General features: G+C 50.5%; 1 protein-coding gene across 2 annotated transcripts in view; it reads left to right on the forward strand.

Annotated features, from left to right (window-relative positions):
• Positions 1-20,456, forward strand: part of Ago2 (argonaute RISC catalytic component 2) — an 87,306-nt gene that overhangs the window by 34,305 nt on the left and 32,545 nt on the right. For both annotated transcript variants that reach the window (XM_046448975.2, XM_058580864.1), the window contains exon 2: positions 12,066-12,261. In XM_046448975.2, coding sequence (XP_046304931.1) covers positions 12,066-12,261 — 196 coding nt within the window. The remainder of the gene's footprint in view (positions 1-12,065; positions 12,262-20,456) is intronic.

Here is a 20,456-nt window from a genome sequence, read left to right on the forward strand (position 1 = left end):
CCGCCCTGCCTGTGTCGAGTGAGCAGCAGGTCCTGCCCAGGCCGTGTCGGTCGGGTGGAGCTAGAAACAGAAACAGATTGGCCGAGTCGAAGTGTGAGTTCTCTTTAACTGTGATATAAACCCAGATTGTGGCTTTTGTCTTCTTTCAGATGGTACAATCACCAGCTGTCCTGTAGAAGAGCAGGGTGTGCTTCCATGCAAGCATGCTGTTTCCATCTTGCCCTGGCTGGCTGGGGCTCCTGGGCAGCTCCCCAGGGACTGGTGGTACCAGGGGAATTCTCTAGGACAGAGCTGTTTGGCCGCAGGGTGGCGTGATGATGGTGCTCCACTGTGGTGGCTAGGCACCTACCCCTTAGCCTGCCGCTATACCTTCTGCCTCCTAGCACCTGTGTGACCTGGTAAGGGCTTCACCTGTAACCCCCACCTTGTCGTTCATGAGAGGCACAGTGGGGAGACAGGCCCACCTTGGGGCCTGAAGTGAGGCAGTGACTTTGCACACATTTCAGCTTCTTTAACTTTAGGAAATGTCAGGAGGATGACATGTCAAGGGTGTTTTGACCTTCCTTCCAGAGGCCACTTGGTTTGTCCCTGTCATTTTTTCTAGTAATAGATAGAATATGCCTACTTATAAAGTATAGGAACACATCAAAGAGCCAGGAGACCAACCAAGACTTGGTGGCCCAGGAATAATCACTGATAGCATTTTGTTTTTTAATCTGCCTGTAAATTTCCTCATTCCTTCAACAAGACTATGGGTGTCAATATAGGACAAATGGGGTGCCCTCCACCATCTTGGAACCTGCCCACTTGCTAGTGTGTGGACCTTTTCATGTGATAAACGCAGCTGCACAGTGTGACTTAACTGATGGGTGTGTTCCTTTGCACTCAGTGTCAGCTGCAGTGGGTTGGGAACAGCGCTCTGGGTATCAGTGCCCGAGCCTTGCTTAGGACAGTGGCTGGAGGAAGTTTCTGGATGAGAGGCAGTGAGTCAGACCCTGCACTGCATCCAGTGCTAGTGAGGCGGGTCCTTCCCTGCTTTCGCCACATGGGGAGGCAAAAATTTGCAGTTTTCATTTGTATTTCTTTGATTAAAGGCTAAATGTATTTTATGTTTGTTGGCCCCTGGCGTTCGTCCTTCCTTGTCCATTTCCTGTTGGATTTTAAAATCTCCTTGTTAATTTATATAAACTGAATTTTATACTTTTAGGTTTGTGAATTTATGATACCATAAATTTTCTGGTTTTGTCTTGCAATTAGAGACATTTAAAAAAAAATTCTTGTGTAGGGCTGAGGATGCAGCTCCGTGGTAGAGGGCTTGCTTAGCACGCTGGGCTTCATCTGTCGCACTGAAGATCAAATAACACATAAAGATCAAAATGTTAGGCGGTTGGGCTGGACATGTGATCCAGTGGTAAAGCACTTGCTTGGTATCCGTGAAGCCCTGGGTTCAGTCCCCAGCACTGCGAAAAAGACCAAGAAGAAGAAGATGGTGGTCAAGTTTGTCTTTTGTGCCCTCTGCTTTTTTTTTTTTTTTTTTTTTTTTTGCTTCTGAGAAAGTGCCTCCTGCCAAAAATTATAAAAAATTACTGAATTTGGGCAGGGGTTGTGGCTCAGCTGTAGAGCACTCGCCTAGCATGTGCAAGGCCCTGGGTTTGATCCTCAGCACCACATAAAAATAAATAAAATAAAGGGATTATGTTCAACTACAACTAAAAAATAAATATTTTTTAAATTTACTGAATTTTAAAATTCTTATGTGGATGTTTTTGTTTTGCTTAAAAATACTGACCAGTCAGTTTTGTGCCCATTTGGAATCTGTTTCATGGGATGTGAGAGAGAGGCCTCACTTTCCCTCAGGTGCTCCGCAGGTAGTTCCCACACTATCTCTGCAGTGGGCCTTGGTTCCACCCACTGCCTGCTCACACCTCCCTTGGGTGTGGGGGTCGTGCAGCGTGTGGCCAGTGCAGATGCTGTGCCAAGCTGGCCTCTGCCTGGACTGTTGCTGTGCAGTGTGCCGCTCTGGCTCCTTGGGGTGAGCCTCATGCACTCTTTTTCCTGTGCACCTTTGATAGATGCACACACATCTGCTCCTAAGAGGGGGCAATCTGGCTTAGAGATTGGCTCCGGGACAGATGCCCTGCCTTCCCTCCTCCATACCCACTTCCACAGTGATCTGTGGGATGGCATTTGCATAGTGTTTGGCATAATGGTGGTGCTTGCTACTTAAATTCTTAGGCAAAATTAAAATTAGAAGGGAAAATAAGTAGGGCCAGGCATGGTAGCACTCACCTGTAATCCCAGCAGCTCCAGAGGCTGAAACAGGAGGATCACAAGTTCGAAGCCAGCCTCAGCAAAAGTGAGGTGCTAAGCAACTCAGTGAAACCCTGTCTCTAAATACAATACAAAATATGGCTGGGGATGTGGCTCAGTGGTCGAGTGCCCAAGTTCAATCCCCAGTACCCCACCTCCAAAAATGGGGAAATGGTAGGTATTGACAAATGTTCTTAGTGTCTAGGGTGAGTACATTACAGTAAAAGAGCATACAATAGTCCTTGCCTTGCCATCTGCTGCCACATGCTGGTGTCCTTTTATGGGACACAGGGTTGGCTTTGGGGACCATCTCTCAAAGAAGGATGGTTGGAGTTTGAGGTTGAATCACGGAAGCCATGCTTTGCAGTGAGAGTGCAGCGAGCCTGCGCACCAGGTCACTGGGAGTGTTTACAGTTCATCTGAAACTCAGTGTCATGTGCTTCTCTTTTGCATGCCATAGTGCTCACTAAAGTAAGGTCAGAGTATTTTTAGAAGAATACTCATGAAACCAAAAGAGCTCAGTGAGTAATGGTAGTAGACTTGCAGTGCGTTGGGGAGTTCTCCACTTGTGCCGGCCTCACCTGCCGAACTGCATCAGGATCTGCTCTCGTGCTGTCTTCCCCGGGGTGCGCTCTCCGCCATGCTTGCCGGCTCCTGCATGTCCCTTTGGACCAGTGACTCCCCATTCGGGTGGTCTACCAGGGCCCCTCTCTGGTGCTCCCCCAGGCTGTGATGGATTAGAGATGCTCAGGGGGGTTTTCAGAGGGATAACAAAAGGAACTGTGTACCGCCTGCCTGCCGATACAGCATTTCCAGAGAGCAGTCCTCTGGCCTTCCTGCACATCCCCCAGTCCTGGCTGGGCCTGCTCGGGGCTTCCTGTGCGCCCTTCACTCCTCACCTCCTCATTCCTGAGCCGGCAGCGCTGGCCTAGCCTCCCTAAGGAGAATTGGAAGTGAAGTTCCTTCTTGTGGCAGATGAGGGGGAAGGAGAGGGGGAAGGAGTCCTTTATTCAGCTGTAACCCATGAGGTCCTGAGGGCCACATTAGGGGTCTGTTCCTAGGAACGGGGGCCATTGGCTGATGGACAGTTATGGTTAGCTATACGTCCTGGGTCTCACGGGAGAGCACTAGTTAAATGGCTCCTGTGCTCTGGTGTCTGTTCCCAGAAGCCATTAGGATCTGTCCTTTTCCTGAGCAGTGCAGGCTGGTAGCAGTCCCTGGATCATACTCCCTGAACCTGTGACTCTGGGCCAGTTACCATCGCATTTACATACCCTGGTGGTGCCAGCCACACCTGAGGACAGGTATTCCTCCTTTCAAAGGGAACTGATAACATGATTTCTACCAAGTATTGATTGGTGCACACTTCGCCTGCATGGACTGGCGTCAGGAGCTGCCTCCCACTTGGTGGCTGTGAATGGTGGCTAGAAAGGCTGGGGCCATCACCCCGTTCCACCCTGGAGTGTTTGTGTGCCTGTCTTAATCCTGTTTTGGGCAGGGTTCTCCAGGTCTGGGAGCTGGGGCCTCCAAAGGGCAAGGGCTCCTTCCCCCCCCCCCACTCTGGCCACATTTTACTTCTCCTATGGCCTTGAACACCTGGAAAACTTAGGCTCTCATTTTGGATGGAGTCTGCCGAGATTTGGGAGTTGGAACCGGGACGGGAGCTGCCTGGCTGCGGATGCAGCTCCTGTCCCCAGCTCTGCTTGGCTGTGAGGTTCCAGTGGGACAGGAGAGCACTGACCACTCTGAAACACGTGTCCGTGGGATGCAGGCCGAGTTTGATTGTGTTTCCTCTCTGCGGTTGGCGGGGCGGTGCTCCAGGTTGTGCTCTGCACTTTTGTGGTTGGTGTGCAGTAGGGCTTATTCTCCAGCCCACTGGGCCAGGTTCCCAGCTGCATCTTTTTTTTTGAGACAGGGTCTCTAATTTGCTGAGGCTGGCCTTGAACTTGCCATCCTCCTGCCTCAGCCTCCCAAGTAGCTGGGAGTACAGGCTTGGCTACCACACCTGGCTCCGATTACATTCTCAGCACCTATTTTTAATGCCCTATTGGTTTCTCCACAGGGATGCTGTGGTTGTGTTGAATGCAGTCCAGTTCATTTGGTGACCAAGAGTGGGGCTTGCCATTTAGGCAGCAGATGACTTCCAGCCACATGTCCTCTGCCTCCCAGGAGGACACGTGTTTGGTGGTTCTCCTCTCCAATCAGTGTTCCCATGAGCCATCAGGATCCTTCCTTGTCTGGAGCCAGTGATAGGTGGCAGTTCTCTTGGCCACTGCCTGGCCAGCGGACCCTGATGAGGCTGTCAACCCTGCAGCCTGTGACTCCCCCTGCAGGTATTACCAGAGGCATAAAAAAGATGGTGTCTACGCCGGCTTGGCCCAGGTTGTAGCACAGAAGTGCTCCTCAATCCTGAGCCGTTTTTGCCACTTTATGTGCCCTTCACACTTCCTAGAGGGCACCAGTGTGACAACAAGAGTTCTCGAGGGAGATCAGGGAGGTGTGGCTTGGAATAGTGATGCTCACCCTGAGGCCTCAGGTGAGTAGCTGGAACCCGGCAGTGTTCCCGCCGCCTCCTGGGGGTTGCTGGGCCTGCCCCCTGGAGAGCTGTGAGCTCCCTGCCATCCTTGGTTCGGACAGCAGCATGGCACGTTGTGGGAGACCTGGGCCCTGGGGTTCTTGAGCTTGTGGTTTATTGGGTGACTTGTGTGGTTTAGTTTTCATGAGTGACCCGAGAGTGAACATGGTGCGGATCTTTCTGTTTTTCGAAGGCCCCGTAACTCATACTAAGATGTCGTGCAAGGCATGCGGGCTGCAGGCAGGGTGTGATGGGAAGCTGCAGCCAGTGGCCAGCCCTTCTGGGAAGTCTGGGTGCTGCCTCTTGGCAGTTCCCTTTTCATTTCCCCTTCCTTAGATGGAGCAAGGCCCCAGACTGTCTCCTTGGCTTTGTGTGTCCAGCAGCTTGGAAGAGGAGTGAGTGATTCTCTCCCGCTTTGGCTTCTAAGGTGACTTCCAGCTCAGTTCTGAGGTTTGTCAGGCGTTGGCTGCGGTCAAGGGCATGGTCCTGGGCCCTGTGCTGGTGCTCGTTACACGGTTGGCGTACAGTGAAAGCCTGGCCACTTGGAATGGGATGAGATTGGGGTGGGGGGGTTGGGATGAGGTTATTTGCCCTGTAGGTTTGAGACCCATATGCCCAACCTGATGGGTTGAGCAGCTGTTTTTTGAAGTGCTTATGTTTAAGTCTATAGAAAATACCAGAAATTCCATCTCTGGCAGTCGCACTCTCCTGCTTGCATGCCCTCCAGAGTGCCTTCAACGCTAGACCCTCTTACTTGCCAGTGGCTGCTTGTTTCTCTGGGCAGGGGTGCCAGCAGAGCTTGAGTGTCAGGTCCCCCAGCCACCTGCTTGCTAGCTCTCCAGGCACATGTTAGTGGGGTGCCGCAACTGGAGGCACAGCATTGACGCATGGCTGTAAGACCTGGTCAGGATGGCTGCTTTCTGATTTCCAGTTCTGAGCCCCACCCACACCCAGGCAGCCTGTGTGGTGAGACAGACTCTGAGAGCATGGTTGTCATGGTAGCTGGTACATCGTGAGCTCAGTGCACATCAGTGCAGCCATGGAGACAGCAGAGCCCCCACTGGACCTGCAGTGCATGAGCCTATCCTGGGAGCTGCTTCTCCTCAGAACCCTGGCAGGTGACATGCCTGGGGGCTGTGGCAGAGGAGCGGCAGGCCCTGCCCATCCTGCCCCAGCGGTGACCAGGGCAGGCTTGGGTGATGTTCTCAAGCTGAGGCACCTTCTTTTTAGAGAGGAGGCTACCGGGCCCCGAGGAGAGGTAGTTCTCAAAGGTTAGGTCAGTCTGGTGACGCTAATGAGGATTCCTTTCCAAAAATGGTTTTCAAGGACAAAACAAAATAGGATGGCAGACGAAGCCAGTTGTACTAAGGCATGGTCATCAAGACACCAAGCCAAATGTGACAAAGTTTCAGATGAGTTCTTCATCACATTTGATTACAAGGACACACAGTGGGTGATTTGAAGTGCACTCTGTGGCTTTGATAATGACTGTTGTGTGACATGGGGTCAGCTGTGCTTTCTGAGTTGCAAGTACTCCTGGCCTTGCAGTGACTAACTGTACACATTCCTAGTGGAAGGGAGAACAGCTAAAATATTCCTCATCTAAGTTTGCAGCTCCAAGTTCCAGGGGTGAAAATTCCAGCCCTTGGGTGCATGGCGACTTGCCACCAGGGTACGTGGTCAGGGCAAGTGACGAGATGATGATGGCCTGAGAAGCTTTCCTGGTGAGGACTCTGGTGCCAGGGACTTGCCTGCCAATTTTATGTGTAGGTTTTGTCCCAAGGGAAAGATGGCCAGGGAGTCCATGGTTTCTCAAGATGCACAGAATGTCAAAACCACAATAGCCACTAAAACCCCTCAGGATCGGGGTGTGGCCAGCAGCACAGGAGCATTGATTGGTGCTGGGGTTGAGACAGGCATAGGGGAAGCAGGGAGCCAGGGTCCCATTGCTGCTGGGCTCAGCTTTGCACTGCGTCCCTGGGCTGGGGAGCACCAGCAGTGTGTGCAAGGGTTCTTCTGGGATGGGATGGGGCTCCAAGCCTGGGTTGGTGCCTGTGCCAGGGCCAGACTCACGGGGCAATTCATCAGTGATAGCCTGGAGGCCCAGAAGCTGTAGGCCAGAGGCCGGAGTCTGGCCAGGAGGGTGGGGGTGTGTTGGGGTGGTTGGGTTTGCTTGCATTGCCAGGTGGAAGGGCAGGTGGCTCAGTGCAGCAAGAGGGTCTCCGCTGACCACCCTGGTTCTTTCAGGATGAAGAAGTTGCCACAAGGGGCCTCAGCAGAATATTTACATTATTTAATGTGAAAAGTTGGCATCAGCAGCTAAAGCTGCCTTATCCCAAGCTAGCACACACATGCTTAATTTCATGTGCATCTAGAACAAGACCTGACCTGCAGGGCTGCCCCTGGGGTGGTAGCATTCTCTACTTTCTGTAGTAAGTTCTGATCATCAGGGTCAAAGAAACGACAATACATGACCGCAAGTACCTGGTCATGTGTCCCGCACTGGGTGGGAACAAGTTCCCTGACCTCCATGGCGTGCGCCCTGGGTGCTGGCTGGGATGATGCTCCCTGACTGTGCTGAGATCCTGGGCTGGTGAGGAGCAGTGTGCCAGGGTGCGCCCCCACCCCTCCCCCACACAGAGCCTGGTGCCGCTGGTGTGTACCTAAGGAGAAGACACACAGCACAGATCTGGAAGGCTGCTCAGCCTCTTTCCCTGGGAAGGGTTCGTAGCCAGGCATGAGTTTGCCTTCCGCAGCAGGGGCACTAGAGTAGTGACAGGTGACCATTGAGTATGCACTAGGCAGGTGAGCTGGGCACCTCTATGCCTCCTCGCTCCCTGGGCAGTGAGCTCTCCCCTCATTCCAGTGCTGGTTGGCCTATAAATGAGCTCAGAACATTGAACCCGGCTCACCAACTCCAGTTGTGCCCATGTGTTTCAAACCAGGATCCCTTTGGGATTAGGTCATCAGAGTAGTCAGAAAACCCAGCTGTGCTTAAAACCAGTAAGATCTCCTAGGTAGGCCCAGCCCTGGCCTTGCTGAACCTCCCTGCAGCATGCCCGAGGCGTGATGGTGGGGGCATGTGCCCACCTGGTCATTCTGCTGGTGCTCGCCAGCTGTGAAGCCGTGGGCTCTGGCTCTTTTAGTTGAATCTTTGACCAGGCCCCTGAGGACAGACCTGGGCCTTCCTAGGGTGGCTGAAAGCACAAGCAGACATCTGGCCGTTGCTCCCAAGGACACTCCATGGACCTGATAGCTGTCCAGGTTCCTGTGCAGTTTCCTCATGCTACACTGGCATGGAAGTGCATGCCCCCAGTCGTCCTGAACATGAGTGACCGCAGAACTCTGTCCCCCGCAGTGCTCTCAGCAGTGTCTCTGTGAGCGAGTTTTCATCATCAGGACTGTCCCCTTGGCCACCCAGTAGGCGCTCTCCCTCTGCCTGCAGGCTTCCCCTTGTCCTCCGCCCTTCCTTGGAGGTAGGGCTAGGGATGAGCACATTCAGCTGTTCCCGGAGGTGGCTCTTGGGCAGGTGTCACAGCCCATTCTGTGACCCTCCTCTGAGAAGCTGATGCACACTCCCTGGACGTTCTGGGGGGGGGGGGGGCTCATTCACAGGCATGCCTCTCTGCGCCTGTCATCCACACTGAGACTTGGTGGTGACCCAACTGCTCATACAGGAAGTCAGTTACTTGCTGCTTCTCTCTAAAATGGGATCTTCTCACCACTGTGCTGAGTGACATGCAAGTCAGCAGACACTTGCACCCACTGTCCCCGACACTGCTGGATTCTGGGCCTCAGGACTCTCGCTGCTAGCGGTGCTCAGAAAGGAGTGCCTAGCCAAGGGGTATGTCATTATGTACAGAGCAATGGCCCTGCTCCTTCCTGGAGCCGCAAGGTGCCTTCCCACTGTTAGGGTCCAGGGAACCCTAGATGAAAAAGAGCGATTTTCCTTCTCTTCACACAGGCTCCAGAAACAAGTGGAAATCATTTAAAACAAGCCCAAGTGATCCATCCCAGATGAGAAGCACTGGTGTGCTGCCTGTGGTCTGGAGGAAATGCCTGCGGGGGAGCTGGGGTGTCTAGGACCCTGGGGAAGAGGCGCAGTCACTGGGGCGGGGTGGGGTCTTGGGCCCTGTGGAGCAGGCAGCCGGAGCCGTGTGCTTTCTCCTCTCTGGTGCCTTCTGCCTACACTTGAGACTCCCTGTGAGTGATAAAAATAGCCCAGGCACTCCCAGGGCTTGAGGCCTGTGTAGGGTTCCTGTTATTCAGGGAATTTCCTTCCCCAGGGAGGAGGTGTGGGTCCACTCCCTCTGCTTGGAAGACATTCATGACTTTAACTTGGGGATTTCTGTTCCATGTGCCTTCTAGCGAAGTCCTCAGTATTTTCATTGTCCCCAGCAGCAAGGAAGAACTGTCGTGGGAAGGTGTTCATTTTATAAATATATTGCCTTTTTATTTTCCCATGGCTTTTATTCATTTGGGTTAGTAACATAGGCTGGTGGTTAGTAACCTAGGCTTGTTTCCCACAGAAAATATGAAAGGAATGGGGCCTCAGGGGATGCTCCTTAGGAGCAGCAGGGTTGACTCCAGAAAGGACCTGGCCCAAATCTGTGCTGCTGGTCAGTTTTAAGTACCAGTCTATCAGCTGCACTGGCTGGCCAGGGGGAGCCTGGCTGGCGCTGTCTCTGCTCCACCATGAGGATGTGCTCCCTCCATCAATGCCTCGGACCCCTCCTCTGTGCTGGAGAGGCTCAGTCAGGAATGCCCATGAGCACCCTGTAAACCATACCTGCCAGCAAGGACTGTTCATTCTTTTCCACCAAGAGAGTGTTCTGGCCCTGAAATGGACTGCAGGGCAGAATTGGTGTCTCTGTGTCTGAATGTTTCCTGGGCACTAACGTAACTTTGCTTCTACTTTTGGGTCGGACGGATGGAGACCTGAGAACTAGAGCATTTGTCTGTTGGTATCCTCTTTGTTCAGCCCCCCTTGGTCCTCAAGGGACCAGGTTTGCAGAGCTGATGTGGACAGTGATTGATGTCCATTCCTTGACACAGAGTCTACGGTGGAAAGTATCACTGGCAAAAGAGAAAAGATCGGGCTAGGGGCTGTAGTTCAGAGCACTTCCCCAGCATGTGAGGCCCTGGTTTCTGTCCCCAGTACTGCCCCAAAAAAGGGAAAAGCTTCCTCCAATTGGGGTGACTTACACTCAGAAACAACAGGAAGCTGCTTGAGAACAGTTGTTCCTGGGCCCCCAACAGGGAAGGGGCACAGTCAGTGTGCTGCTGCGCGCGGTGAGTGTTCTGCCTCTGCACAAGTGTCTCCTCCCCTGAAGTCGGTACCTATGGAAACAGCTCAGTGACCTTAGTAACCCCTGAGCATATAAGTTTGTCCATAGAAAGCAAAACACAAACAGTTCAAGAACTGAGTTTTCCTAGGTCAGAAGTACAGTAAGAACAGATCACTCTTGCTCTTCTTAATAAATTACTTGTTTCAGGTGAATATCAGTAAATACTGAAATATACTGAATTCTTTTCAAATGGAAAGAGTTTGGTTTTTGAGACAGACATTTAATTGGAAGTAAGAGAAGTCCTTGTTGAACAAGTGCTTGTGTTTTCCTAGATCCACAGGTTGAGCTTTACCAATATGGAGTGCCTGAAATTTTGACATGACGTTTCTTTCCACTGCCCGTGTACCAGTGTTTCTGAGTGAATTACTGTTTTGAATAGCAATGAAAGAGGGGCTCCACCTTGACATTTGGACCCCTTTATCACAGTCGAGCCTTGCCCTTTGGCCTCATCTGCCTTGCCAGTGCTTGATGCTGCCTGTCTTTCCAGTGCCCCAGGTCTGACAAACCATTGGTGATTGATGTCCTTTAGGTCTGTGATCAGGTTGACACCAAGACACCTCCTCTGTGGAAATGCAGTTTTGGTCTGTTGCAGACGAGGGCATGGAGCTGTGCTTTCCAGGGCTGCAGAGAATGCCTGGAGTAGCTTGCACGGCTCTCAGGCACCAGGGAGTGGGTGCACACAGCAAGTGCTGCTCAGGCCCTGTGGCAGACGTGTGCATGAACTTCTGTGTTAGGAAAGCTGGCCTTGGACTTGGAATGGCATGCACATCTTCCTTTGGGACTTCGGTCATGACAGAGGATGTTTTCTGGGTGACTTTGGGGACTTTCCTGTACCTCCTAAAATAGTCATTCAGGGGTTGATCAAATGGTTCTAGGCTCCTGTTGTGTGCCTTCCAAGACCCTGGGGGCAACAGACAATAAACAAGATGACAGCATGGCCTAGAGTGGGAAAGGAGTAGCATTAGGTGGAGATGGGGGAGGGTGCGGTCCTGGCTAATGATGCCTGAGCAGGGCCTCAAAGGGAATACTGCATCAGGACCCCAGGCAGAGCCAAGGCGCAGTGTCTGAAGCAGGAAAGGCCGGCTCTCTTGGCTGGAGGTGGTTAGAGTGCAGAACTAAATCTGGGGCCAGACGGCAAGGACTGGCAAGTGCTTGAATGTGTGGCCTGGGTGTGGGAGCCATAGAAGCATTTGAACCAGAAGTGATCAGAAACTCTGGCTACAGCTGGGCAAATGGATGCAGGGGAGACCAAGACCACCACCACCTGCCGGGAGGCCTGTGTGTGGAGCCCTGCAGGACAACGTGCAGCCCCAGGCTGGGTAGGGTGAGGGCTGGGCAGTAGAGGAGGCTGCAGGTGAGCAGAGGCGCGCTGTGCAGTTCACTACACTGTGTGGGAGGCCCCTGGCTGCCCCTGGAAGCAGGGTGCTGGGGAGAGAAGGGTGACTACAGTCTGAGCTGCAGTGAGCCTCCAGGGAAGGGCCTAGTAGAGCAGATCCATTTTGAAGATCTGGGCAGAAAATTTGGAGAAGAATGGCATGGTACAGTGTTACTTGCCACCACGCCATTAGAAGAGGGAGGCACTGCAGACAGTCCCTTGAGCCTGGCAGTGGGGGTCCCTGGGATGAGGAGAGTCTGCACAGGGACAAGGGCCAGGCCATAGTACATCCAGCTGGGTGGTGAGGCTCAGATTTCCTCCAGGAATGCGAGAGCCCAAGAGGAGAAGTGGCTGAGAAGGCACAGGAAGTCCTGAGGGCTGTGAAGGCAGGGCATGCCCCCACCCTGGGGCAAGTCTGCTACCCTTGATGACAGGGATTCTTCCCACTGTTTTCCAGTGCTTGTGCCTCCTGGGCCCCCCGCACCACCCATCCAAGGATATGCCTTCAAGCCTCCACCTCGACCCGACTTTGGGACCTCGGGAAGAACAATCAAACTACAGGCCAACTTCTTTGAAATGGACATCCCCAAAATTGACATCTATCACTACGAATTGGATATCAAGCCAGAGAAGTGTCCAAGGAGAGTTAACAGGTATTCCACTCCATCCTTCACTTCTTTCACTGATTTATGGGGCGGGGTCTGTGCAGACAAACTCCTGTGTTTTAAACTAACCAACTCTCATTCTCAGCGTGGCCTTCTGACTTTTTTTTTCTTAAAGTTTCTGTTGTGTTTGTTTTTGAAAAATATTTTATTATCGAGACAGTTGCAGTGAAATACACTGTAAATGTAGAGCTCTGTGAGTCAGTCACAGGTTCTGATTTCTGTCACGATAGATTATTTTTCTCTTCATAGAGACTTGAGTGACACAGCAATGGGATAGTGTCCTCGGGTCCTAACTTCTTTTTTTTCCAGGATTAGTTTTGGAGATTCGCCAACTGTATCATTTTATGTACTGTAACTTATTCTTATTGCTAAGAAATACTTAAAAAAGAAAAACTTCATGTGTACTCAAAACACCATCCTTTTAGACACTTGGGCAGGCTAAGCTTTGGCCAGTATATAGAAAGTGGCTAACAACATTTGCTCAAGTCTTTTTTTTTTTTTGGGGGGGGGGGGTGTGCACATATGTTTTCATTTCTCTTAGATAAATACCGGGGAGAGGAATGGCCAGGTACAAAAAGCAGGTGTAGGTTTCGCTGTCTACGAACACCCCCACCCCCAGGATTGTCCCCAGTGATTGCAGCACTTTGCTTCCACCAGCAGTGTGAGAGGATCGGATTTGCTCCATGCCCTTGTGAGCTCCTAGTGGGGCCAGTCTTCTGGGGGAGTGTGGCAGCTTCTCCTGGTGGTTTTAATTTTCATTTCCCTGATACTGGTGGGCAGAGCACTTTTTCATGTGCTTACATTCATATGTTCATGTATTAAATATTGATCAGATATTGTTTCTAGTAAGGTGTCTGTTGAAGTCTTTTTTCTATTTTTATTGGATTATCTTTTTATTAATTTGTAGATTTTGGTAGATTCTAGATGCAAGTCTCTGAAGGGGAATGGGTTGGTGGTTCAGGTGTGGGTCTGTGTGTGGGCTGCTTCTCTTGTCCTGTAGGCCACACTCATCGTCTTGTTCCCTGAGGTTTCATGACAGGCTTGGCTCAGAGAGACCAAGACCTCCTGTTCTTCACAGTTGCTCTGCCGTGCCTGGTCCTTTGCTTTTCCAGATAGAATCTACTAAAAGCCCTTTGGAGTTTTTAAACTCTGATTGCTTTGACTCTAAAAAACACATGATGTGTTTTTTCTGTTGTGAATAGTATCTTAAAAACTCTTTTTCTAGGAGTGGAAGAGTGACTTCTAATGAGTCTGGAGTTTGTTTGTGGGGGTGGTGAAAATACTTTAAACCTAGATTGTGGTGATGGTCAAAAACTCAGGAGGATATGCTAAATCATTGAATTATGTGTGTTTCTCCCTGCCATCCTTCCTCCTTCCCTCCCTCCCTCTCTCCCTTTTACTGGGGATTGAATCCAGGGACACTGTACCACTGAGCCACATACCCAGCAATTTTGATTTTGACAGAAGGACTCCCGAAGTTGTTAAGCCTGGTCTTGAGCTTGTGATCCTCCTGCCTCAGCCTCCCAAGTTGCTGGGATTACCAGTGTGTGCCACAGCACCTGCCTAATTGTACACTTAATGGTGAATTTTATACTTATCTGAAAGTATCCCAATAGAAATGTTAAAAACATTTTCATTATTTTTTTGTTAATGAAGATGGTTTTCCTTCTTCCCAGTTTGTAATGTGTTTTATTTCTCTTGCCTTCGTGTGAGTGGGACACCTGTGGAGTGTCGAGCGTGGTGGTAGAAGTGTGGGCATCTGTCTATTCTGGTCTGAAAGATGTGGTCCTAACTGTCGGGTCTTCCTCCAGACCCTCAGAACCTTGTCAGGCTGAGGGTTTATCAGCCTAGTTTGCTGAAAATTGTTCTCAGTGGTGACTTGGATTCGCGTTTTCTGCGTCTATTGAGATCATCATGCCTTTCTTTCTTTATTATTTCTGTGTAGTGCTGGATTGAATTTGTTAGTGTTTTGGTGCGGATTTTTATGTCTCTGTATCTGGAGGGGCATTGGTGTGTGATCTTCTTGTCAGGTTTTGTTTGTTTTTTTTTTAAAGAGAGAGTGAGAGAGAGAGAATTTTAATATTTATTATTTTTTAGTTTTCGGCGGACACAACATCTTTGTTTCTACGTGGTGCTGAGGATCGAACCCGGGCCACACGCATGCCAGGCGAGCACGCTACCGCTTGAGCCACATCCCCAGCCCCTTCTTGTCAGGTTTTGTTCTGTGTTTTCCGGTGCTATCAGGCATGGAAGGCAAGCACTCTTCCACTGTCCCCAGCCCTCTTGTCATGTGCTGATATGAGGGTTATGAGGCATAACTGAGAGCACTGTAAGGCATTCCCGTTATACTGACAGAGTTTTCTTTGTAGGGAATGTTTTTTTTGCCATTAAATTGCTTTTTTGGATACCTCCTCCTAGAATTGTGGACATTTGGCTTTTTTGTGTTTTTCTTTTGGGTCAGTTTGGGTTTGCCTTCAGGACTCTTTCAATTGCATTGTGTTGTTGAGTCATTGGCAGAGAGCTGCTGGGGTCTTCTCTCAACGTCCTGGGCCTGAAGTGAAAGCCCATTTCAGTCCTGATAGTCGAGCTCCTGCTTCATCAGTCGGAGCCTCGTTGAGGGTTGACAAGCCGTTCGTCTCTTCCCAGGATCAACTTTTTACTTTGTTGATTTTTTTTCTCTTGTTTTTCTGCTCTGATCTCTATTATTTCGTTCCTTCTACTCACTCTAGGTTCAGATCTTCAATTTTAAATATTTAAGGCAATGAGTTTCCTCTGAACTTGGTTTTAGCTGTAATCAGTAAATTTTGATATACCACATTTTAGTTTTCATTAAATAGTTTTGCATTTTCCTTGTGATTTCTTGAACCTGTGGGTTTGTAGAAGTGTGCTGTTACATTTCTATTTGGAGGATTTTTAAATTTTTTTTTTAGTTGGACACGATATCTTCGTTTTATTTATTTATTTTTTTTCATGTAGTGCTGAGGATTGAACCCAGGGCCTCACACATGGGAGGCACGTGCTCAACCACTGAGCTTCAGCCCCAGCCCTATCTGGGGGATTTGTAAATATATTGTTGACGTTGATTTATGATTTACTTCCTCTGTGGTCAGAGCACTTGAGTCTTTTGGAACTCTGGGGCTGGTGTTGGGGTTAAGCATGGGTTAATCTTCATAGATGCCCCACAGGTGTGTGTTCTGGAGTTACTGAGCCTGCCGTTCTCCGAGGGTGAGTTGGTTGTTGTTGTTGTTGTTGGTTTTACAACATGGATTTAACTCTGGCCTAGCATTTTCTGTTTGTACTTTCTGTAGTTTAAAATGCTGTGAGTGATGCACACCTGTCCTTGCTGTGTCTTAATGTTAAAGTGGCCCTTTTATCATTGGGAAGTATCCCTCCTTGACCCTTCTTACTAAGGAATGATTCCTTTGCCTATCACCTCAGCCGCGTGAGCAGCCTTCTCCTTGTTTCATGGTCCAGTCCCACCCTGTGTGTCTCTTTGCATTTCTAGCAGATTCCTTATAGACATTACTTTTTCCAGTCCAAAAAAAAAAAAAAAAAGTCTGTGTGATTGCTGAGCATTGAACCACCATCAGACTGTCTCTGTCTCTTCCTTGGAGTGTTGTGTGTGTCAGTTTTATCTCATCATCAGTGGCTGGACTTGATTCCACCATCTTGCCACTTGTTTTCTATTTTGGTATCTTTTTGGGGAATGGGGATGGACGCAGGGCCTTGCACATGCTCAGCGGGTGCTCTGTCGAGGAGTCACACCCCACCCCGTGTTAGGCGATTTGATGCTGACTCCAAGCTAGGGAGGCTGGGGCTTAAAAAAAAACAAAACCAAAATCCCCTTTCCCGTTTTCATTTGGGATAATTTTTTATTGAATTTTCTTAGATCACTTTGCTCTCCTTCTGCAATATTTGATATATTATTGTAGACGTCCAGTGAACTTTTCACTAGGAATTCTACTTTTTAGGTCTAAAATTTGCATTTGACTCTTTCTCATAGTTACATTCTCTAATGATATTTTCCCATCCCTTCACTCATTATTTCTATCTTGGTGCATGTTTATCCCAATAGCTTGTTTGTGGTAGCGTCCTTTGTCTGAGAATTAAAAGATGTGTCATCAAGGTCTGTTTCTGTTTACAGGCTTTACCTTAGATTACATGTCACCTTTACTGGCTTAAGTACATGTAAATTTTTTTAAAAAATTATCATTCAATATTCATTTTTTGCAGTGCTGGGAATGGAACCCTGGGCCTCACACATGCCAGGCAAGCGCTCTACCACTGAAATCCACCTGGCCCTGCACTGCATTTGTTAGACATGACACCGAGTCTTTTGAGGAGTCCATTGCTGTCTGTTCTGATGCCCTGTGGTTCCTCTCTTGCATGGCTCTGGATGCCACTTTGTGTCACCTTGGCCAAGCAGAACTCTGTGCTCCTAACCTAGGTGGTAGAGGGACAGCTCCAGAGCAGGGTGTGAGGACAAATGTGTGGCCTTCCCCCAGTGCCTACCTCCCTGCACACCTACAGCCCTAGCTACCCAGTTCTCAGTGCCTCTTGTCTTTCTCTTCCACTACAGCTGCTTAGTGCAATAAGTCTAAGCCATTATGTCGTGGGAGGCAGAGATCTCATTTCGGATTGGCTGTGCAGCGTGCTGGTGCATTGTGGGTAAAGCAGTCTTTGCTGCAATGCTTGGTCCTGTTCGAAGCTTGCATATGATTATGGGTGACTGAGAGCTCCATTCCTTTACCTGTGAAACTAGCTGATGGATTCTTTCAGTGTGCCCAGAACATGTTGAAAGTGCAAGGTCCTTTAAATGCACCCTTACTAAAAAGTATTTCTAGCTTGGGTACAGCACCTCACACCTGGAACCCCAGCACTGGGAGGCTGCAGCAGGAAGATTGCAAGTTTTAGGCTAGCCTCAACAATTTAGTGAGACCCCATCTCAAAATCAAAAAGGGCGAAGGGTACAACTCAGTGGTAGACACCCTGGGTTCAGTCCCCAGTGTGAGGGGCAGAGGTGGGGGCAGATGTGTTTCTGAGCAGAAAGTACAGGCACAACTGGCTAAATGGCTCTGGGGAAGGGGGCGCAGTATGGAGATTGAACCCAGGGGCACTTGACCATTGAGCTATACCCGTAGGTCTTGTCTATTTTGAGTTAGGTTCTTGCTAAGTTGCTGACGTTGGCCTCGAACTTGTGATCCTCCTGAGTCAGCCTCCCAAGCTGCTGGAATTACAGGTGCCTACCACCACACCCAGCTAAACCACTCTCTTTACTGAGGGTATTTCTAGATCTTTTATCCTGTCTCCTCCTTTTGACTTCTTGGTTTGCTTTTCAGTTTTCTGGGACAGGGACTTCTGAGACCTAGGATGTTGTCTCAGATCTAGAATGAGAGTAGCAAAGGCTGCTTGTTTCCTGGATTTGGTGCCATAGCCGTTAGGGTTTTGTGTCTTCAGTGCAGTGCAACGTGGCCTCCTTTCTAAAGGCAGGTGTCATGAAGGCTCCGTAGCTGGCAGGAGCAGAAGGGGTTGGTGATCACTGTAGGAATTCTCCTGGGCTGTTCTGCCACTCCTGTGTGTCCATGTGCCCCGAGGTTCGGAAGTACCCTGCCCTTAGAGAGTGCCTGGGCGGCGTGTGGCCCAGGCAGCCCAGTAGGTCTTATTGCTTCATTAAAGGTAGAAGCTGTAGGATCTACATCCACTTCACTGCTGACTCTGGGGGACTACCACCCAGGCTCAGAGGCATGACTGCCCCGGGTGTACAGAAACCCAGCCACACCACGTTTGTGCCAGCACTTGGCTCTCCCTCCCTCTTGTAGCTAACCATCATCTGTGCTGCTCAGGTGGCAGGTACTATACCCCAGGACACGGCTTCTGTCCCCAGAGGGCATGAGTCTGCCTGGGGCCCAACTGTGCTCATGCCCTCCTGGCAGAGGTGGGAAGCAGAGAAGTACGCTAGCTTGACTCTGCCTTGTGCCCTGGGTGCAGCTGCCTAGTGGCCCCACCTTATCTCTGTGCCCGTCTCTCTCCTGCCACCCGGTAGTATGTGTAAAAACCATGAAGATGATTCCACCACCACATACGTGGTGTAGGATAAATGTGAAGTCCAAAGTCGCAGGTCTCGGCAGCGCCATGAGAAGACACTGCCCTCCCCTCTGTGAGGATGCTATGGGGCATGCCTGTGACCACTCCTCTTGTTCACCTCTGTATCTAGCAGTGCCACACCCTTGTGACTGAGTGATACTGCAGTAGGGAACCTTGTGAGGCCAGTCCCTTGTCTCAGGGTGCATCACTCAGGCATGTGGCCTTGCTGAGCCCACAGGGAGGCTGCAGGTTGGAGAAGGCAGCACTCAAGGTGTCTTAAAACCTTAGAGTCGGGCTGGCCTTGGCCACATGTGCAGCCCAGACCCACCTCTGCTGCTACTGTGAGCCCAGCTATCGAAGTGCAAATCACTTCAGAACCTTCCGGGGGCAGGACATGCAGGAGTGGGGCAGAAATCTAGAAAGACCTCCTGTGGTCATCACTGCCAATCTTATACTGTAGCCTGTCCCTTCCACCCTGCTGATTTCCAGCTCTGGTTCAGGCCAGGGAAAGAAGCTGGCCGCATAGCAGTGGTGTCTGAAGCCCCTCCCGTTGTGCTCCGGGACTGCCCACCGACCACCTGTGAGTGTGGATCGATGTCGACTTTAGAAGGCAGGGGATGTGCACAGTAAATAAGAATGCTGTGTGTCCCAGGGCCTGCAACACACACACACACACGATGTTGACTCTTAATATTTCAATGGCCAAAAAAAGAGAGAACACACCACTGGTTAAATGTCAGTCTGTAAGGAGGTAAAATGAATGGCAGTGTCCAGTGAATGTGAGGTGGGATTCTGGGCCACCATCAACCCAGTGAGGTGGAGCCTCTGGGTACGAAGACCTGGGGACTGCAGTAGTGTCATGGCACAGTGCAGGAAGCCAGTATTTCAAGACCACATGGCCTCATCAACTATGGTGAGAAGGACAGGTCTCTGAGATATACATTAGGAAAACAGCAAGCTTCAAACCATGTGTTGGATACCATGTATATAAAAAATAATAGTGCATTTATTTTATTTTTATGTGTCTGTGCGTTTGTGAAACAGGGTATTTGTGAGGGGTTTGGTTAGGAGGTGTCTTGGCTTTGGCACTGAGAATGCCTGGACTCCAAGCCTGTGTAATTGGGGACCCGGGAGAAGGACTATTTTGAGGCGGAGTCTTCTGACCCCTGTGGGGTCAGGAGCAGGGACCCGGGCGAGCCCTTGCCCAGGCCACGTCATTGTGTTCCCTGCCGTGTTCCTCCTGTCCCTGGGTGTGAAGTGCAGGTGACAGTGTCTGCCGCCTAGCTTCTTGTGGGCTGAGCCAGTGGTTCTGCTCCAGGTCTTGGAGAGAGTGATGCCCGCAGGCTGGATCCCTGTCCTCGCTGTTGTGCCCAGGACTTCCCTGACAGGTACCGGGGTGCACAGGGCCCCCAGAGAAGGTGGACAGGGGACCTCTTGGTTATGGCTTTCTGAGTGAGGCCCGGCCCATCCTGCGACTGTGTTTGGGGAAGGGTTTCTCTGGGGAGCCGTGTGGTGCAGTGCAGCCCCTGGCCTTCTGTGGTCCACCTTGATGTCGAGGAAGATCTGGATCCGGGGACTCTGGGAATAGCGTCCTAACTGTTCCTCCCAGGTTTCCTGGGGACAGGGCAGGGAGGTAATGCTTCATGGGTATGGAGCTTTGGTCCAGAAAGATGAGAAAGTCTGTGGACAAATGGTCTGGCACTTTGTATCTCCCCGCGCCCGCCCCCCCCCCCGCCCCCCCCCCGCCCCGCTGCACATGGGGGGGGAGGTGGCAGAAGTGGTGAATTGATGTCACCTTTTATTTTACTATAATGTAATTTTATTCATTTAAGTTTTATATTTTAGTTTTCTTTTGATGGTTTGCAAGGGCCTCACACAGGCCAGGCAAGTGCAGAGTTAGACCCCAGCCCTTGCCATAATTTTATAAAGAAAGAAGAGCTGGGATTCCTGGCAGGTTTGCAGGGCCTCTTCAGCTGGCCAATTTCTGTTGGACTTTACCTGGGACAGTAGTGGCTTTTCTGTACAGAAACGGAGTGCTGAGGCCTGGGGGTAGGGTAGCTCGTCACGGCTGAGCAGCCTCCTGGCTCACCTAGGACATG

This window comes from Marmota monax, unplaced genomic scaffold (assembly GCF_021218885.2).
Source record: "Marmota monax isolate L192 unplaced genomic scaffold, Marmota_monax_Labrador192_F-V1.1 WCK01_AAM20220418_F8-fsc00073, whole genome shotgun sequence".
NCBI classification, from domain to species: domain Eukaryota; kingdom Metazoa; phylum Chordata; class Mammalia; order Rodentia; family Sciuridae; genus Marmota; species Marmota monax.